The following is an 18,876-nucleotide window of genomic DNA, read 5'->3' on the forward strand; positions in this document are numbered from 1 at the left end:
AGCCCTCCCATCTGTGCCTGGATGCACTGTGTAAGGCTCTGCACACCAGGTCATGAGATGTGGTCAGGGAGAGACACAGATAACAATGATAGCCTTTCAGTTCCAGGCCCTGAAAGGTGGCATTCACTGCCTATCTGACGCTGCTCTGGCTCCAGCCACAGCCCCCGGCCACCGCAGCGGCCCCACATGCTGAGCACTTGCCTGTCTTCACAGGCCAGGGAGCTGCTGTGTGGCTATGGCTTGTTTCAGGGACACAAGGAGAGGAGAGGAGAGCAGCCAGAAGGGCTGTTAGGACCTTTAAGTGACTATCCAAGAAGTAATTACAAGATTGAACACCCTTTTATGCATGAGCACATACATCAGAAAAAGCATGAGATGGTACTTGTTGTATAAGAGGAGCTTCATTTTCAAAAGTCATCCCATATCCTTTGGGTTAATCATAACTCAGCTGAGGCAATTACAAACATCATTTGTGTCAATACCTTATCTCCATTGAGAAAGAACTGCTCCGTAGCTCCACACCCCTGTCTCTCTGCGCCTATGCCAATCTCCACATATAGTCCAGAATAACAGCGTGTGCCTCCTCTCCAGTTCCCCACCCAGAGATGACCTGCAGTAGAGCAAGAGACATAATTACTCCAGGAGAGTGGACTCAGTTCAACAGGGCTATGCTGTCATTATTTATGTGTGCAAGGCAGAGCGTAGGTTTTTGTCTACAGCAGATGTGAAACTAGTTTGCTTAAACTGGGAAATTTTCTGAAATTTTGTAAAAGAAGGCATTTCTCAATGAAGTTTAAAAGTGGTTGACAAGGTTTCTTCTTCCCATCAAAGTTACATATTCTCTCCTGTTATTATTTTTTCCATAAATACATATGATTTATACAAACATTATATATGATTCTGCTAGGAAAGTTATAACATTACACATAGCCTGTCATCTTCCTTTTCACAGAATCCATCATGCTAACCTGGTTGAGCAGAAACATCTCCAGCCCCTGCAGGGTTTAACACAACATTTGCCAGACTGGTGAAAAGAATTTTCTTTCCAGCGTCCTTAATGCATAGCTGAGTACCATGAACTTTCCTATAAGAACACCTCACCTTCATCCACACATCAAACCTGAAGAGGAGTGGATTTCACAAGTCATTCTTTCAATTCAGTTCACAGTTTTTTGTTTCTGACTCTACCTGGGAAAGGAGCACCCTTATCTTTGGGAATGGAACCAAGCTGTTAAAAGTTCCAGATGCAGCAGTGCCCACTGGTTATTTTTGGCTTCTCTTCCTTTTCTATCTTCTATATTGTTTGCATTTATTTTTTTTTTTTTTCTCTGTGCTAGTTACAGACTGTCAAGTCTCTTCAAGGGCTAATTCATCATGGTTGACATGGGTTATTCACTTCTTTGAGGATCCAGTATCCTATGACAGAAAACTGCAGGGCTATAATGACTGTTGAAAAATTTAGTAAAAATCCTACTTGCCTATGTAAATCTATCAAATCAAATGCCATGCCAAAAGATAACCAGCTCTGCATCACTTGAAGGAGTATTCTCTCTGGACGATAGCCAACCTCACATTTCTGAGTTGTGTGGAAATGCTCATCTCTGAAGAACGCATTTCTTCACACAGGGTGCTAAGACCTTCCCAACGCTGGCAAACCAAAGTCCATTTCAGTGGTAGGAAAACATCATTTCACTTCAGGACAATTCATAACTCTCTAGATAAAAGTCCTCTGCCATGCAAAAATCCCAGATGCACTTGGGACCTCATCTTCTGGAGATTGTCTACTCGATACACAATTATGGGAAAAAAAAAAAAAAAAACAGAAAATTTCAAAATCACAGAACGGATGAGGTTGGAGGGAATGTCTAGAGGTTACCTGGTCCAATGGCCTGAAGAAGCAGGGCCATCTAAAGCAGGTTGCCCAGGACCTTCATCCAACAGCAAGTAGTTTTGCCAACTGAGACCAGTTAGTATTGAATGTGGCTGTTTGGAAGGCAAGGACATGGGTTTTTTAAGCTTTTGCAAGACCAAGGGGACATACTTTTCATCTATTCCCATTGCTTTTTTTAACACAGTCCTGCAAAAATATAAATAAATAATTAAACAGATAAATAAAAATTAAAAGCCATGAGTAAGCTATATGTACATCATCACATTCACTGCTTAAAAATGTCAGCTGCAATTTGTGGCAGGATCTTCGTGGAGGACACCAGTGAGCTCAGTGGCTACATCTTGCTCTAACCTAAACAAGGAGACTCAGGTGAGGTCAAAGTGTTAAAAGCCCTCAAATCTACCTCAAATTTGTCCTTCATTCATGCACTATCTCTTTTGTCCCATTTTCTTTGCTGTCCTCAGAATTATTTGTCTCATTATTATGGCCACATTTTGTCCACCCCCACACATAGGTATAGCCCCTTCTCAGAGCAGTCAGTCATCTCCAAGCTGGCTCTTCAAGCAAGGTGATGTTTAACCCAGAGCAGATACCTTGCAATCCCTCCCAGCACAGCAGTACCATAAATGTGATGTTATTAGTAGAATCTGACATCTTCTTCATGCAAGACAAGTTACTGAAATCTCAGGAAAATGACCCCAAAACCAGCCATGTCAGTAAACGAGTGCTCAGTAGCTGCAAACTACATCTTTCCTAAAAGCAGATGGGATGCTGGATCTAGGCTCTGATGTGTAGAGGGGGCCCTGAGTACTGCTGCAAACACTACTGTCTCAGAATAGCTTTGAGACTACAAAATATCCTGAATTTCCCAGAGGTGCCACAAGGCAGTTGTTTTACCACCTCCAGTAAGGCCTTGGCAGCAATTGTCACTATTCTGTAAGAGTTAAGAAGATGATAACAAGGTTTGTACCACTCCCAAATGGAAAGAAGCAGATTGTACAGCTATCTTTCAAATTAAACAGCCCATAAGCAAATTCTAGTTAGGGATTTTGTCCTCCCCGCTTCCGTCTTTAAAGCCCTGCATAAAACAGACAGATATCCCAAAGCACATTTTGAGCTTGTGAGCTATTTCTGTAGCCTGTTACTGTACAAAAATATTTTCTCAAACCGTTTTCCATTGGCAAACAATACCCCAACATTCATTTGTTTCAAAACATACAAGGGCAGTGCCACTGCATTTCCTGCCTGCGGGTATGCTGACCACATCCTTCCCAGCTCTCGTGACACAATGTGACCCAAGCAATCGCAGCCATCACTGCCCTTTCCTCTGCCCACTCCGTGCTCACCACTCGAAGCCACCTTCATGGCCATGGCAATGTACGTTTTACCAGAGCAGTGAGGACCGGCGGCGCCCGTCCTTGCTCCCTGTTCTGATCAGCAGCCTTCTGTAGGTGGGACGAGCCAGTTCTCCACCATGCACTGGCTGGTGGGAACAATTCCTCGGCCCCATCAAAGAAGTGTGTGTAGCACTCCTATGAGATCACTCCTATCAATGCAGCCTATGTGTTGAAATAGCATTTCTGTACAATGGGGGGACTTTGATCTCCTGACTCCCGGTCCTGTGCCTTAACCACAGAGGAAGCTTGAAAACCTCCTGAAGACTTCTTTGCTGGTCATGATCATACAAAGTTTTCTTAACACCATTGCAAACTGCCTGCGATCAAAGCAAGGCCATCTTGAAAGCAGACATCAGGATTGTTTTGACATCCTATGGCATGCAGGCACTTCTAGTTGTAGAACCAAGACTGAGAGGTGAGCCCAGTCTTGGAGCCAAGTACCTGAAGCCAAGACCAATGTCTGCCTTTTTTATGTAGAATTTTATAACAAATGTGTTTCTTACAGGGCCTTTCTAACATATACAACGCATTATATTTAAGTCTTCTTACAGCGCACACACATGTTTAAATAGATTACTGCCATCCAAAGTAGCCACCATTTTCACAGCAGTTAATTTGGATTTGTGCATAACAAACTAGAAAGACAAACTACCTGGCCACAGGATTGCATTTTCCCACTGAAATTGTCAATATTGTCACAATAAAAAATTTAGATCAGCTTCATACAGACTCCAGGAAAGCCAGTAACTAACCTCAAGCTGGGTTTAACAATATTTGCTTTTCCCACTGTAATCATTTGAGCAAGTCACTCTTAGTTAAATGAGTTTACACAACTTCTCGTTATCCATACCATGGGGCAGTGCCATTTCTGCTCCGACAGCAGAAGCCTTGAAGCTGGGCTTTCCAGCCCCCTGCCCCAATCATGCATGGTTGTCCCATGGAGCCTAGAGGAGGGCAAACATTTTGGATGATACCTACAGTCTCAGAGGGTTGTTAAAGAGGAATGATAGGGAGGACTTGAGGGCAGGGATGTTTCAGAGGTACTTGCTCTCCCCTGCTGCTTGTTCTTCCCCCTTCCCATCCCACTGGACCAGTGCAATTGGTTGCGGGGCCAACTTCAACAGAAGAAGGAAATGATCCCATCAAAAAACAACCAGCAGCAACCTTGGGGCAGAGGATTTTAGTGCAGAAGTGTTTCTTGAGAAACAAAATACAAATGTGATGGCTTAACTCAGCTGCTACTTCCCAAGCTGCTTGGAAGACTGCCATGTGCTGCTGCTTTGTTGCTCCACCATTTATTTTCTCCCCCAAGGCTGACAGGTGTATCTACACTGCTGTATTAAACAGAGCTGGCAGCAGAGGGTTAGCAGCTGATTTAGGTGAGAGCAGCTGTGCTGTACGTCCATAAACCAAAAAAACACTGCAGGAAGGCACCGGGGGACTCCTGCAGCACTGAGCTGCAGAGCATCTTTATCTAACTCCACAGGATAAATCACCAAGCCCTGATGGAGTTGGGGAGAGCTGCGTGAGCAGCAGAATTAGCATCTGGTTAAGGTGTTACTGAAGAAGAAAAGATCCTGTTGAGCCAATGCAGGTCCACAATGGAAAAGCTGAAAAGTTTCAGTGTCTTCGCTTAATCCTGATGGGATTTAAAGGGTTTTGTCTGCAGTAAGTTTGGATGTCTCAAGGCACCTTGGTTAGAACATGATGAAGAGGGTATAATTGCTGAGTCTATCCTACCTACCAGAAACACATTTTGGAGATAAAGAACAAAGCATTGCAGGAATAACAAATAAGCTGAAAGGACTCAACAGAATGGTTTGGACAGCTGCCTGGCTGAGAGTAGATCAATAATTGTCGGATCATCACCAAGAGATGTCTAACAAGATTTTTAACACCTGTATTATTAACTCAAATTCTTGACCTGCCTAGACGGATGATTATGGTGGCAAATTGTCTTTACAGTTACAAATCGTGGTGGTGGGTGGGTGTCAAGTATTGCTACTGTTTCTTCTAAACTTGCTTTGGATAACCACAGACAATCAATCATTTCCTCCTTAATCCCAATGTTCTTTGAGAAGATGCAGGCCACAGCTTCATTTACCTACATCCCGTATCTAGAAAAAAACAGTATTCAGTCTGGGAGCGTGAATTGCCAGAGTAGCCCGCTCCCCAGACAGAAAATCTGGTCCACATCTGCAGATGGAGACCTCTGGAAACAGTTCAAAGCCTGTCAGACCACTGACTGCAGGCCAGACCCTCCCCAAACGCACAGGCAGGCAGTTAGCCGCCTTCTGCCTCTCTACACATCTTCCACTTGTCTACTTAGTCGTGGTGAGACACACATCAGCACTCTGAAATTGCTCTTGAAGAGAGTATTTCACTCTATAGGGTATAAATTTGCTTCTTTACTTGCTTGTCATCATCATTGACATTTTGACGTCCAACTTGTCCATGCCTCAGTAATCATCTCCAGACAGGGTGCCACACAGCTGATTCCTCAGCAGCACAACCCAACAATAAATCATGTCTGGCCACACTTGTAAGGTGTGGAAGGACAGTGTCAGCTCCTCTACAGGCAGCTCACCCAGGGAGCGATTACAGGAACACACAAACACGGCCAACACACAAAAGGGGAGGTTGTGATGAGAATATTAGAAGACAGAACACGTCCAGACCACACCAGCCAGGCCACCGGTGTAGTGCAGTTTTCTTCCTCTCAGACTTGTACGTCCATCCCCTCATCTCCTTCCTGGTTTTGTCCAGACAGTTGTCCCCCAGAAATATCCCTTCCTCTACAGGAGCATGGAGAAAAAGCAACTCACCCAGGCCAGCCCAAATCCCACCTGCCCCCACCCCCAGCTATTTCATATTTTTAATTTCTTCTTTCAGACAACCCTTCACCTATCAGCTTCATTTTGGGCATGGAGCCTGTTCTCCAGTTTACTTTTAGGGATGACTCTAAGTCAATGTGATGAACTTGATTTAAAAAAAAAAAAAAAAAAAAAAAAAAAAGACACTTGCAGGATTCTTACTTGAAAAGTTTTTCAAGGTTCAGATGGAACATAACACGTGGATGCAATTTTACCTCCACCTCATTTGAGAGACTTTAGTCTCCTTACAAAAGTAACGAAGAGAGAAGTTACCAAAAGCCATAATGAAGTGAACCTGCCTTATCTGTTAACTAATGGGCCAGTCCTACTGGCGAAGCAGTGTTAGAACAGTTTCATAATTTGTGGTTCACAAATCACATGCTCATGCCACAAATGCCAGACGTATCAGAACAAATGTCAGAAAAAAATATCACTTCGAAATTATGGGAAGAACTTGCTCAAAACAGATCCGTTTCCGAAGCTAAGTAGCATATTTTCCTCCAAATAGCAGTGAAAAACTTAACAGAGAGAAATTAATTAAAAGTCTGTCTCCTAGGAAGACAAGTCACAGCCTTCTCTATTTGGTCATCCTTGTGTTTCTCACTTTCAGACCAATGGCACACTGGTTTCAGAAGTATTAATTGGCATGTTTTGGCCCCAGGTCAAACATTTCACAAGAGTGAGAAGGAAGAGCAGCCTGCTCTAGTCACAAGCATCCTAATTTTGTGCTTTTTTGGCTGCTAAACAGGAAAACGAACTCTGAGATGCCACTGAGACCAATCCATGCTGGCGCTTTTTGCCCACACGCCGATAAAGTCGTTACAGTTGAATAAGAAAGGCCCAAAATAGGATTCTACTTTATTTTCCAGAAGTGTTGCAGCCCCTCGTTATATAGGCTTGCCATCAGTAGTGAGTGTATCCAGTTGCCCAGTGTGAACAGTTTCTCACCAGAGATCTGGTCAGGGATTACCAGAGTCAGGAAACAACTGAAACAATTATATTCTGTGTTTCTGTGAAATCCTTGCACTGTATTGCTCCCTGGCCATCAGAAGACTAAACGCAGAACTGATGAACTTGCAGACCTGCCATCAGGATTTGCATTTGAACCAAAGAGGTAAATCAGCAGACCCTTTTACAAGTATTTGAGCAGTTTGTGTCACATTCTGAGTTGCTTTTACTGCAGTTTTCACTTCAAGTAAGGATATGACTGGATAATTGAATAACTTGTCCACCAATTTTACACTCTCAAGCCCCAGCTGAGTGTAAGTTGAGCCCAGCTGAGCCCCATTCCAGCACCATGCTGCAATGTTTTACTTAAAATCTTACTTTTTAATTACAAGATTTAATTGAAGGCTAACCTTGAAAGGCAACTTCTGCAGAAAGTAGGATCTTCTACAGGATCTTCCACAGGATCTACACACCTGAACATTTTCCTTAAACGATGTATTTGAAAATAGAAGGCATTTTATCAATAAGATCATTGAATTTTATCATTAAGATCATTGAAAGCTCCTGCTTCCCTTTCTCCTAGAAGAGTGCTGCACAGTTTAGTTTTGCACAGGAAAAAGATGCTTTCAGGAGAGACAGGTACCTACAAACACTGGCCTGAAAATTTCTTTGACTAACACGATGTTTAGGAACAAATACCATGGTTATAAAAGTTATAGAGAGCATGTCCTCTACACTCCGCGAGGGGCCCAATGACCTCCTGTCCATATTGTCAAGCTGTTCAGCAGCCATTAAGGAGCTTTAGAGGAGTGGGGAATTCGCTCAGAAAACAAAGTAATTTTGAACATGGGATTTTTCTTTTATTATCCTGCAATTTCACAATTGTAAAGCTTTATTATAAAAATCAAACCACCATCTGGTCCTTTGCTTTTAAAGGGATCTAACACATGAACTCATTTGTAAGGCTGAGTCCTTTTCCTTCTCAAGAACCTACATCTGAAAGCTAAATAAGAGCAATTCCCATTTTTTCAACACTCAAACAATGATTTATTAAAGAAAAACAACTGGCTACTCAGAACTATTTTAAGACAGGCCATAGATGACAAGCATTTCACACTGTAATAGGGCACCCCGGACTCTTCTGTTAGGATGGGAAAGCAAAGAAGGAAGCTTAAAAACCTTCTTTTATTCCTCCACAAATTAACAATGGGAAGTGCTACTGTACAAAACAAATAGGTCCTTTCTGCTTTTTTTGGAAGAAAAACTCTTGATAGTCACATTCCTCCTTGCCCCCAGTGACACACCCCATGAAAACTGTGTTTTATAGTAGTTTGTACACTCCTGAAATTGATTTTGAAATTCAAGAATGGCAATTGAACTTGGTCTCAAGTCCTTGGGCTTGTGGCATTTGGGCATGACTCATTCATCACGTCTGAAAAGCTGACTACAGAATCTCTTTGATCAAGCTGATGCCTAAATGGCTCCTGTGTTACCATGGCAAAGGACAGCAGACAACCACATGAGCACTTCTGTACCAGACTCTCCACTCTACCTCAGGATATTCAGAAGAAATTGAATTCAGCAGCAAAGATAAAAGTCATTGCCTTTTTTTTTTTTTTTTACACCACTATTTCAAAATACCAATTACGTCTCAGGAAAAATGATTTCATGATCGCAGTTAATATTTAAAGTTGGAGTAGAAGTCACATACAAGCACTAAAAAATCACAGTGAATCAATTCTCAATTGTAAGAGTTTAAATAAACACGTGCATATACCTATCCTAATTATTACTGAACATCACTTTCCACTCAATTCTGAAAATACTGTTAGCAACAAGGTTTTCAGGGACAAGGTTGTACATATGTCATTACGTATGTTGTCATTTTCTTCTACATGAAGGTACTTGAAGACATCAGTCCCCTACGTTTCCTGAAAGGAGATTTTTTTTCCCCAGAGATGAAGTTCACCATTACTGACAACAGCAGCATTTGGAACAACTGCATAAACAAGGTGCACATAACCACTGCTGTTAATGTGCCATGTAGACTTGCTCTGAGTTTACTACAGCTCACCTTCTGTCAATGGCAACGTACCTTACTATTGGTGCATATTCCTTGAACAGCAGCAGTGTTTGACCAACAACTGTGAATTGCAGAAACCCTTCTCGGATGAGTAGAAGTAATGTTCATTCCATGTGACAGCCGTACAGCCATTAAAACACACAAACACCCAGAGCACTTCTTTCTGTGGCAGAATTTTATTTGGAGGGAAATTATAACTTTTGCATTTACATGGCACAAATTATATACAGTACACTTTCCATGATAAGAATTATGATGCTGTTCACAGAAAGGTATCAAATTTTAGATAAATAATGCATAAGCTAAAATATACAAACCAGGGGTGAAGGTGAAACTATTGGCCATTTTTATTATCTATAGAAGAATTTCAAGGAATAATGTTAATTCAATGTTCAAAAAATTTTAACAAACTTCTAGTAAAGTTAATTGAAATATTTATAATACTATTCAGTTGTTGCACAGTATTTCCAATATACAATCAAGATACACAGAACACAACACTTAATATGAAAAAAACTACTGCACCCACAAATTAAAAGGTTTCACTGCCTTTTGGATGCTGCACTACCTTATTTATATAAACATTTACAACACTTCAGTAAACACAAAGGTTCTAAATGTAGTGCAGCATTATGGGGGGCCACTTTCAGCTCTTAAAATAAATGTTAAATGCCCGTATACTGTGCCATTCATTCTAAGCTGATGGTTTAAGCTGTAACCCTTAATTCCTACCATGAGTAGCAAACACACTTTCCCAACTTTCAGAAGATTCCTCTGACTACATACTCTATATTCTGAGCCCTAAACTGTCCTTGGCTTCGTTATCATTTTGGCATTTTGCCTCAGTGCTCGTAACAGCTATATCCCTTACTTTATTTCTGGTTTAATGCCCAGTTAAGTAGTCCTGCGTAGAATCTGAAGCAAAAGAATCTGCATCTTCATTATCAGAATCATCACTACTGTCATCAGCAGCTGGCTCTCCTGTCAGCGCTATCCGGGCATAATCATCAGTGTCTATAGACTTGCAGAAATGAATGGCATATTTCAGTTTTTCCTCTAGTACTTGCTTACAAGAATATCTGGGTAGCTTCAGGAGAAAGAAGCAAGTGTATGACTCGGGAAGGAAGTGGTCTGGAGGATTGTATTTATCCAATACCTGTCAAAAACAAACAGCACTGTATTTTTTGATTTACTGCCCACACCACAAATAAATATTGAAACAATACTTTAATTTATTACTCTACTTATTAAACTGTCTTTATCTCAACCCACGAGTTTTCAAACTTTTGCCTTTGATTCTCCTCCCCCATCCCACTGGCAGAAGTGGAGTGAGCATGTGGCTTTGTGGTGTTTAGCTGCCTACCAGGGTTAAACCACAGCAGTCATGCTACTCCTCCTCCACTTCTAGCTATTTAAATTAAAAGCCCCGCTCCCCATCCCACACACTTTACCTGAATAACAAAGTCCCTCCCTCTGAAATCTGCAATAGTCCTGGGCAGCCTTGTTCTGCCCCACACAAAACGCAGGAAGAGAGATCGCTCGGTATTGGAGAACGACTCCATCACTTCCCAGAACCACTGTATCAAGGAAGCAGTTGGTTCAATTCCTTTGTAAGTTGCTACAGATTTCAGGAGGTGAAGTGGAATATCTGGGCTTCCACATACCTGAAAAAGAGAATATAATGATAAGCTACAAGTCTGATCAAATCAATTGCAGGTGATTTGTTTCCTCCACTCTCTTAAAATATTTAATCAGCCTTTACGCTGACAAAATGAGAATTCAGGTATCTGAAGTGCTGTACACAGTCTCCTATTACAATGATACTAAATGTACATCTTCCCATCAAGGGACAACACGCTTCTTTCATCTTCCTGAATCACATAAAGAGTTCAATAATTTACCTAGGAGGAATGTCTCCAATTCACCTCTAACAACACAGGGCTGATCTCCCACCAAACTGCTCTCAGAATTCAATACATCTTACCATGTTTTGTTTTGTTTTGTTTTTTTTCTTGGTTGGTTGGTTGGGATTTTTTGGTGATTTTGTTTAGTGGGTTGGGTTTTTCTTTTTATTGTTGTTGGGTTGATGGAGGGTTTTTTTTTGTTTTTTTTTTTAATCTCCGCAAGTAATTCATTCCGTCACTGCTTCACTGCTCAGCTATATCAAAATAACTTTTTGAACACTATGAGAGCAATAAAATATTTTCTAGTCCTTCCTTGAGCGAAGTGTTTGCAATCAGAGTAAGCACTGTAAACAGTATTAAATGTGGGTTTTATTATTCCATAATCTTGGATTAGTAAAATACAAATGAAGAATCCAACTCAAAAGTTAGTCTGACAGAGGTAGCAAAACAGAAATTGATACCATGGTTTCCAGTTCATATCCTGTAAAGAGCGAAAGCAGAGGAACTGGAACAACACGGGCCATCCCTTCACGAACTGCTGCAACTTGTTCGTCAAATTCATGAAGCCTGCAGAGACACATTTCAAGGGATTCTGTGAATGCCTTCTCCTGAAAATTTTTAACTAATACTTATTGTAATATCAAGGGAGCTTTAGGTGTTCTCCTCAAGTCTCCAGCTATACACCAAAGAAAATTAATGCTTATCACACCTGATACATGACTTGTACCAGTTTCTACAGCATTCCATACTGCACAGCAAGCTCACCGTGGAGAGGTATTTTCCACTGTTTTGAACATTTTCGTTCCAGTATTATTCATGTGCTATTCCTGGCAAGAACAGACCAATACCCCATTTGAAAAGAATTTCTCTTAGGCAAAGATCATCTGTACTTTAAGACTGTGCCCTCAAACATTACCAACACTAGACAAGACATTACAGTAAAAGAAAAATGGGTCTGAACTAAAACATTACATCTAAGGAAAAGGATTTGCTGTGTTTTCAGACAGAGATAAATAAGTAACATTTCAGTGCTTCTGTTGCCACCCATGATTTGTGTTTTGTTTTTTTCCTCCTCTCCTGTTAAGCTAATTTCTAAGACGCTAAGCTCTGAACAGCAGACATTCACATCATTGACATGTCCAGTCCTCAGGCTTGTCATCACCAAAATAAACAAAGATCTCAGGACAAGGTCTTTCTTGTGTATCCACTTTTTCACATGGTTTCTATTCAGGTTCTAGTTTTTCTCTCAAGGGCTTCATATATTAAGAAACAAAAAATCTATTAAAATGTTCTTCCCAAAAGATTTCTAACTGTAGAACACTTCAAAATCACTGTTGTCCTTTGATGACAGCTAAAATTTTCAAGACAAGAAAAACATTTCTCCAAGTGAATGCAAGTTTTTAGTATCCATTTGGTATTTTATGTATCATTTATCCATTGCAAATTATATTCTCTATTGTCAAAAAGCAGCATTAAATATTAGTCTATATCCATTTGGAGCATGTATATACACGTGGAAACAAGGACTAATTCAAGTAGTTGTTGGCAGACATTGCACTGCAAACTAGCAAGTATAAGTGATGATCAGTCTGGCTCAAGTGTTCTCTAAAATAGATAACTATGGTGAGGAGAATAAAACACCTATGAATCAGTTTCTCATCAAAATCATCTAATTTCCACAGCTCAATAGGCACAACAGGCACTGGGCTCACTGTTTCAAATAACAAGATGCCCACAGTTGCTTCTTCAATGTACTTGTCTAGATTAGGTATCTAAGTAACCAAAGGCCCATTTGCACAAACGCTGAACTATTTCCCACGTTTTAGTGCATTGTTCAGCTTCTGTCACCTATGGATGAATTTACTTGTCTGCAGGAAGATGTCACTTATTTGATGGTGTCTGGGGTATGAACACTTTGTTTTGAGTGTTCTTTCTCAGATGAGAATAGAAGAACAATTTATCTGGGACTGCTCTTGACTTGAACGGATGATAGGAAAAATCATGAGAGCAGTAGTACTAAACCAAAGCACTCTTCATAAAGAGCTATATGAAGATGGGAAATTGCATGGAAGATAAAGTTTCAAGCCTACTATTTTATTGCATAGGATGAACTAGAAGGATGGGGAATTTCTCCACACAAAACTGGCTGACAGAACTGCTATGTCAGGACAGCTATTAAAATCTAGAGCCATGCACGATAGTTTGTTTTGTCTCCTACATGCTATTTCCTAAAACTTAAGTTTAATCTTTTTGCTTTGGAGAGATTAAAAGCAATATGAAAATCAAATCGCATGAAAACATTATTTGTACATAAGAGGTTAAAGAATCATATTGTTCAAAAGCTTTTAAAGATTTTTAAAATAAAATGCTTGTCCATTTAAATAATATGAATGACTTATCCAACAAACCTGTAGTTTATTGCCAGCCTCACATATTCAGCTCTATTATCCAGTGTGATATGGGTGTACTTGGAACTCAGCTGAATATCTTGACCACTTGCATTAGGCACAGTGAACGGGAGGCTCATGGCTTCAAACTCTTCTGATGTAGCTTCGTTGTCTCGAATGTACATCAGCCCAGGAATAAAATCTTTATCAACCTTTTGAAAAATAAATAACCGTAAGTTAAGAACAATTTATTAGCACTATACAAGAGTGCCTCTTTCCTACCAAAGCACTGCATCATGTGCCACCTACCAAAAGCATTGAGTCAAATGTCTAATGACCGTAACCACCTACGTGAATTCCAAAGCAGTAAAATAGCTCAGTATATTATACAAAATTGCATTATGCTGGGATGTTGGAAGGCACACGTGTTCTAGATTTCAATCCTTTTGAGGAGCATTTGCCAAGAAACTGTTATATAAGAAAATAGATTTAAAGCTTAAAAACATGATTAACTCTACAAAATCCGATGGCTGTTTTGATACAAAAGGAATCCCCTTACCAACAAGTAAACAACTTGGTGCTTTTACGGTAGGTATATTTTTAGATGACAGTAGCTGAGAAGGAACTCTTCTATGTAACAAATACCTAACTCTTAACTCCACGTTTACTGAGTTCAATAAACAGAAATTGAAAGTTTGTGATGTTCAGTATGACAGTGTGAACTATTTTCAGTAGTAGTTTGAACTCATTTTCAGACAGTAACAGCTATGGAAAGGTTTGCTGGCAAGTAGGAGTTTAAGCAGAAATATTTATCTAGTCAAATCTATGAGTGCATTTGAGAATGTTCTACAATTCAAATAGGTTATTTAGCTACTCTTGAAAGACAAACGTACAGTTTTAACAGTGAGTACAAGTGATCTTTATAAACTGGCTCAAAAATATGAAAGATTAGTCAAAATGCTACAAATACATACAGCAGGGAAGCAAATCCCCAGAGAATTTCTTATGCTAGAGTCTGCTTGTCTTCTGTAAGCTATACCCTACTCAGAAACTTCACACTTACCTCACTGAGATCAGCAATTGTTAGGTTCATTCCTGCAAGCTGCTTCCATACTGGTTCAGCCAGGTTGAGGCTCAGAGGGCTGCCAGTCCGGATAGCAATGCCCAGAAGTACACCTGTAAGTTTAAACACAGTATTTTAATTATTATTTATTTCATTTCCAATATTCTGATTGTGTAATTCAAGTAGCGTGTCACAATGTCAGTAAGAAATTACCCAGAAAACGGAACATGTTCATATGTAAGAGAGACTTGGCAGCAGGATTTAATAGGAAACAATCTCTGTTTGCTCCAGATTCATCTCTTCCATTTGGTGTCACAATTAGCAGAGGGGTCAGCCCATTCTGAAGCTCCTCACACATTTCTGCTATTGATTCACTGTAACCTCCGCCGCAATCGTCCACAGATTCACCTTGGAGAAGAAAACAGGCTTAAAATTACACACTCTTCCAAAAATGTTTCTAAATTAAGTCTTGAAATAAACTGAATTTCCTTCCACAGGGATGACTGGGTAAGCAAAAGTTTACTAAAAGCTACACTGTCTTATCTATTCTTATGAAAACACCTTATGCTTTCCTTTGTATTTGTATATTTCCAGTTCCTCATAAACAGTATAATTTTGAACGATCATCAGCAACACACTAGACTTTGCCAGGGTTTAACAACCACTTTTGTTTTAAACACTAATCAAAACAGAACAATAGAGGTGGTAAAAGAAAGCCTAAGCAACATGACTCTTAAGTGTCATTTTAAAGTAGATTTTTGTATGTATTTTACATACAATAGGTACATTTAGGTACAGTGGGTCTTCAAACTAAATTGCATTTCATCTTAAAGCTCAAAGTGACATGCAAATTGTAAGAAATTCAAAGTAAGAGCAGCTAACCAGGATTATTTAGAGATTCTGACAGATGAAGAACACATTTAGGTTTTGCAAAATGCCTGTTAAATGTAAGAAAGTTGCCTTTGGAGTCCAAGGACAATTACAGAACTGTTTCCATTCATCTTGGGTGTGGGTTTTTTTGTTGTTTTGTTTTTTGTTTATTAATAAAATCATTTTTCAAAGTTTTCGTATTTCCTAAGATCTTATACGTTAGGAAATAACATACTATGCTGCCTATACACAGACACTGTTTAACTATACTCCTTCCTTTCTTCAGGTCCTCTAAAAAAATTAAACCAGAAGAAAACAGTAAAGATAAGTGCAAAACAGTTGGGGCAAATTGGGGACAGAGAGGGAATCCTCTTACCAACAAACTTGACCTTCCAAACCCGATGAGGAAGCAGAAGGCTGTCAGGGCTGAAGGAGCTCATTTTAGCACACATCTGTCCAAACACTGACTTTGTACCATCAGGCCCAGCCAGTCCACCTTTACTCCTAGAACGTTTTACCTGTTGAATAAACGCATAGAAATCACTGCGAGAACAAATTTCAGCCAGCATCTCTGTGCAGATCGCATATAAGATTCATATTTAAAACATTAATGTGTTCAGTGAAACATCCGTAGAGGTCTACCCTGTATTTTTGTAGCATATACAGAGGAAGAACCCAGTTTCAAATGTACAGTGTACAGGTAGCACAGACTCCTATGACGTATCCTGACCCTTTCCAGGAAGACAAAAGCAGTTAATTTCAGGCTGATAGGAGCCCAGAACTACTACAAAATCACAGGACAGCTGAGGTTGGAAGGGACCTCTGGAGGTCACGTGGTCCAGATGGCTTCTGAAGATCTCCAGGGAGGGAGACTCCACAATTTCTGTGAACCAACCTGTGCCAGTGAGCAGCCTGCCTCCCAGTAAAAACAAACAACAAAGATTGTGCCTGCAGTCTCTTGTCCTCCCACTGGGCACCACTGAGAAGAGCCTGGCTTCATCCTCTTTGCATCCTCCCTTTGGGTATTTATACACACTGACAAGATTCCTCCAAGCCTTCTCTCTTCCACGCTAAACAGTCCCAGCTTTCTCAGCTATTCCTCACAGGAGAGCTACTCCATCCATTCCCTTCATCACCTTTATGGCCCTTTGCTGGACTCTCTCCAGCAGCCCCAAGTCTCTCTTGTACTGGGGAGCCCAGAACTGGACACAGTGCTCCAGGTGCAGCCTCACCAGTGCTGAGTAGAAGGGAAGGATCACCTTGCTCAACCTGCTGCCAGAGCTTTGTCTAATACAGCTAAGAATATTGTTAGCTTTCTTTGTGGATAGGGCACATTGCTGGCTTATCAGCTTGGTGTCTACTAGGCTCCCAAGGGCCTTTTCTGCCAAGCTGCTTCCTAGCTGGGCAGCCCCCAGAGTGTCCTGGTGCCTGGGTTGTTCCTCCCCAGACTTAGGCATGTTGTTCCTAACTCTGTGACAGAGCTGTTGAACTGAGTGATTACTGTGATGATCACCATTTATGAACTGTGCAAACTTCAGTGCCAAGTAACAGAAGAAATCGGCACAGACCAAAAACACAGCATCTGGTTATCTATGTGCTTCTAGCACACATCCTGAATCGACCTAAGACTGCTGAATGATTGCTCTAGGTAGGTTGGTTGGACCTTAGTAATTTTGCTGTTAAGAGTAAAATGCAAAAGCAAAAGGGAAGTCACTGCAGTCGGACTGAATGATTCTTACCAGTTCTGCTGACAGCCCTGTGCGCTTTCTTCCCTAGATAAGAAACTCTGTGTTCCCTCAACCACCAATACCTCATTCATCTTTAATTTCAAATGGTTCAGTGTTCATCGCTTTCTATCTGTTCATCTTTGAAGCAAATGGAAAGATAGTGGGTCATCACTGATAAAGTTTCTTAATAAAAAATAAAGTTTTCTCTTTGTTTCTGAAGAAACTGCTAATAGTTCGAGAGTTTTTGTTTGTTTGTTTTCCTGGATTGCAATCCACTTACTTATTTCATCCTGTTTCTACTCATACAATTCACTGTCAAACCAGGGTAAGGTTTTCACAAACAAAACAAATCAGGGTGTCTGTTGTTGGCCAGAAAACTGAATACATGGTTTTTCTTAAGTTAATTTATGACAATATTTAGGTATTTACTAGCAGCATCTAAAAATGAGCAAGCACTACCAAAAGTGAACGTGTGTACCTGCGTGTACACACAGTAATGCGTTTCTTAAGCACCTACCAAAAAAAGTAGCATATTTAAAGATTTGATTAAGATTCCTAACAAATGCCATGCAAGGGTAATCCCACATATTTTGCTGCAGGAGATGCACACAGAATGGTTAAGAATACAAAGAGCATTTCGTCAGTACAGAGAGGAAAGAAAATAGACAGAAGGCAGGAGAAACCTGAAGTGTTTTTTTCCCCCTTAGCGTTCTGCATTTTATATTCTCTACCTGTCCTGACTGTAAAGGGAATCCTACGGTGCATATAATTCATCAATATCAATGAGAGTATTTATGCAGAAATAGCCTAGACTGATCCCACTCATCTATATTTGGTATAATACATCTCAAAATCCAGCTCTTCTGCTGCTGTATGCTTTGGATGCTGTGAAAAGATCTGCCAGGTTTCTTTCAGGTTTTCCTGAAAGGCTGACACACTCCAGTCCTTCTCATGTATAGGATGTTCTAAATCAACACAAACTTGTTTTAGTTTAGTAGACTTTTAAGGAATTTCGATACCAAAGAAATTTAAGTTGAGAAATCAGTGAACCTTCTCTTGAAAAGACCATGCACGAGTAGGTGGTCTGTGAATGCAGCAGTTACTTTCAAACCACAGACTGAAAATACAAATTAAGTGACAATAAAATGGCAAGCAATCTTGGCTGAACTGAATAGAAAGGTATGCACATTTGCTATTGTACGTTTAATTCAGTACTTACTCACTAGCAACGCAGGATTTTCATTTAACCTGATCCTTTAGATGCAGGAATGGTTATGACTTGACTTTAAAGAAGCAGCGTAAGAATGCCATGAGGGATTATTGACACTTCTGCCAGAACCGTGATATATTGCTGTGCTGACAGATGCCCATATTAAAATGTAAAAAGTTTTTAGCAAAGAGTAAGACTCTTCACTGGAAAATAGCAAAACTGTGGTCTCTGGACCACAGAGAAATGCAGCAGCTCAGAAACAGCATACAGCAACAGTGAATAGTCATTTATTGTGAGCAGAACCACTGCAACAAAGGGGGAGAGGCACTCAAGTCAATCTGTAATTCGGTTAATGCATTTTTAAGTGAAAAAGATCACACAGTTAGAGACTAATAAAAACGTTTACAAAAAGATGGCAGCTTATTAGTTAGAATCAGCAGAGAAAGAAAAATGTACTGTTAACATAGAAGACATCTGTGAAGAAAACAAACACAATTCGAGGATATGTAATGAAATCCATTTC

The 18,876-nt window shown here is 40.3% G+C and overlaps 2 protein-coding genes across 5 annotated transcripts in view; both read right to left on the reverse strand.

Annotated features, from left to right (window-relative positions):
• Positions 1 to 9,339, reverse strand: part of OCA2 (OCA2 melanosomal transmembrane protein) — a 220,655-nt gene extending 211,316 nt beyond the window's left edge. Inside the window, exons 1-3 of the mRNA XM_084528709.1 lie at positions 9,205 to 9,339; positions 1,877 to 1,983; positions 483 to 610 (exon numbers count right to left, since the gene is read on the reverse strand). Coding sequence (XP_084384835.1) covers positions 483 to 610; positions 1,877 to 1,907 — 159 coding nt within the window. The 5' untranslated portion in view covers positions 1,908 to 1,983; positions 9,205 to 9,339. The remainder of the gene's footprint in view (positions 1 to 482; positions 611 to 1,876; positions 1,984 to 9,204) is intronic.
• A 10-nt stretch (positions 9,340 to 9,349) lies between these two features.
• Positions 9,350 to 18,876, reverse strand: part of HERC2 (HECT and RLD domain containing E3 ubiquitin protein ligase 2) — a 109,587-nt gene continuing 100,060 nt past the window's right edge. For all 4 annotated transcript variants that reach the window (XM_084528681.1, XM_084528682.1, XM_084528679.1 and 1 more), the window contains 7 exons: positions 15,793 to 15,934; positions 14,760 to 14,954; positions 14,547 to 14,659; positions 13,505 to 13,695; positions 11,558 to 11,663; positions 10,644 to 10,856; positions 9,350 to 10,348 (listed from right to left, as the gene is read on the reverse strand). In XM_084528681.1, the coding sequence (XP_084384807.1) occupies positions 10,076 to 10,348; positions 10,644 to 10,856; positions 11,558 to 11,663; positions 13,505 to 13,695; positions 14,547 to 14,659; positions 14,760 to 14,954; positions 15,793 to 15,934 (1,233 nt within the window). In that variant the 3' untranslated portion in view covers positions 9,350 to 10,075. The remainder of the gene's footprint in view (positions 10,349 to 10,643; positions 10,857 to 11,557; positions 11,664 to 13,504; positions 13,696 to 14,546; positions 14,660 to 14,759; positions 14,955 to 15,792; positions 15,935 to 18,876) is intronic.

Source organism: Aythya ferina (assembly GCF_964211825.1).
Source record: "Aythya ferina genome assembly, chromosome: 1".
Lineage (NCBI taxonomy): Eukaryota > Metazoa > Chordata > Aves > Anseriformes > Anatidae > Aythya > Aythya ferina.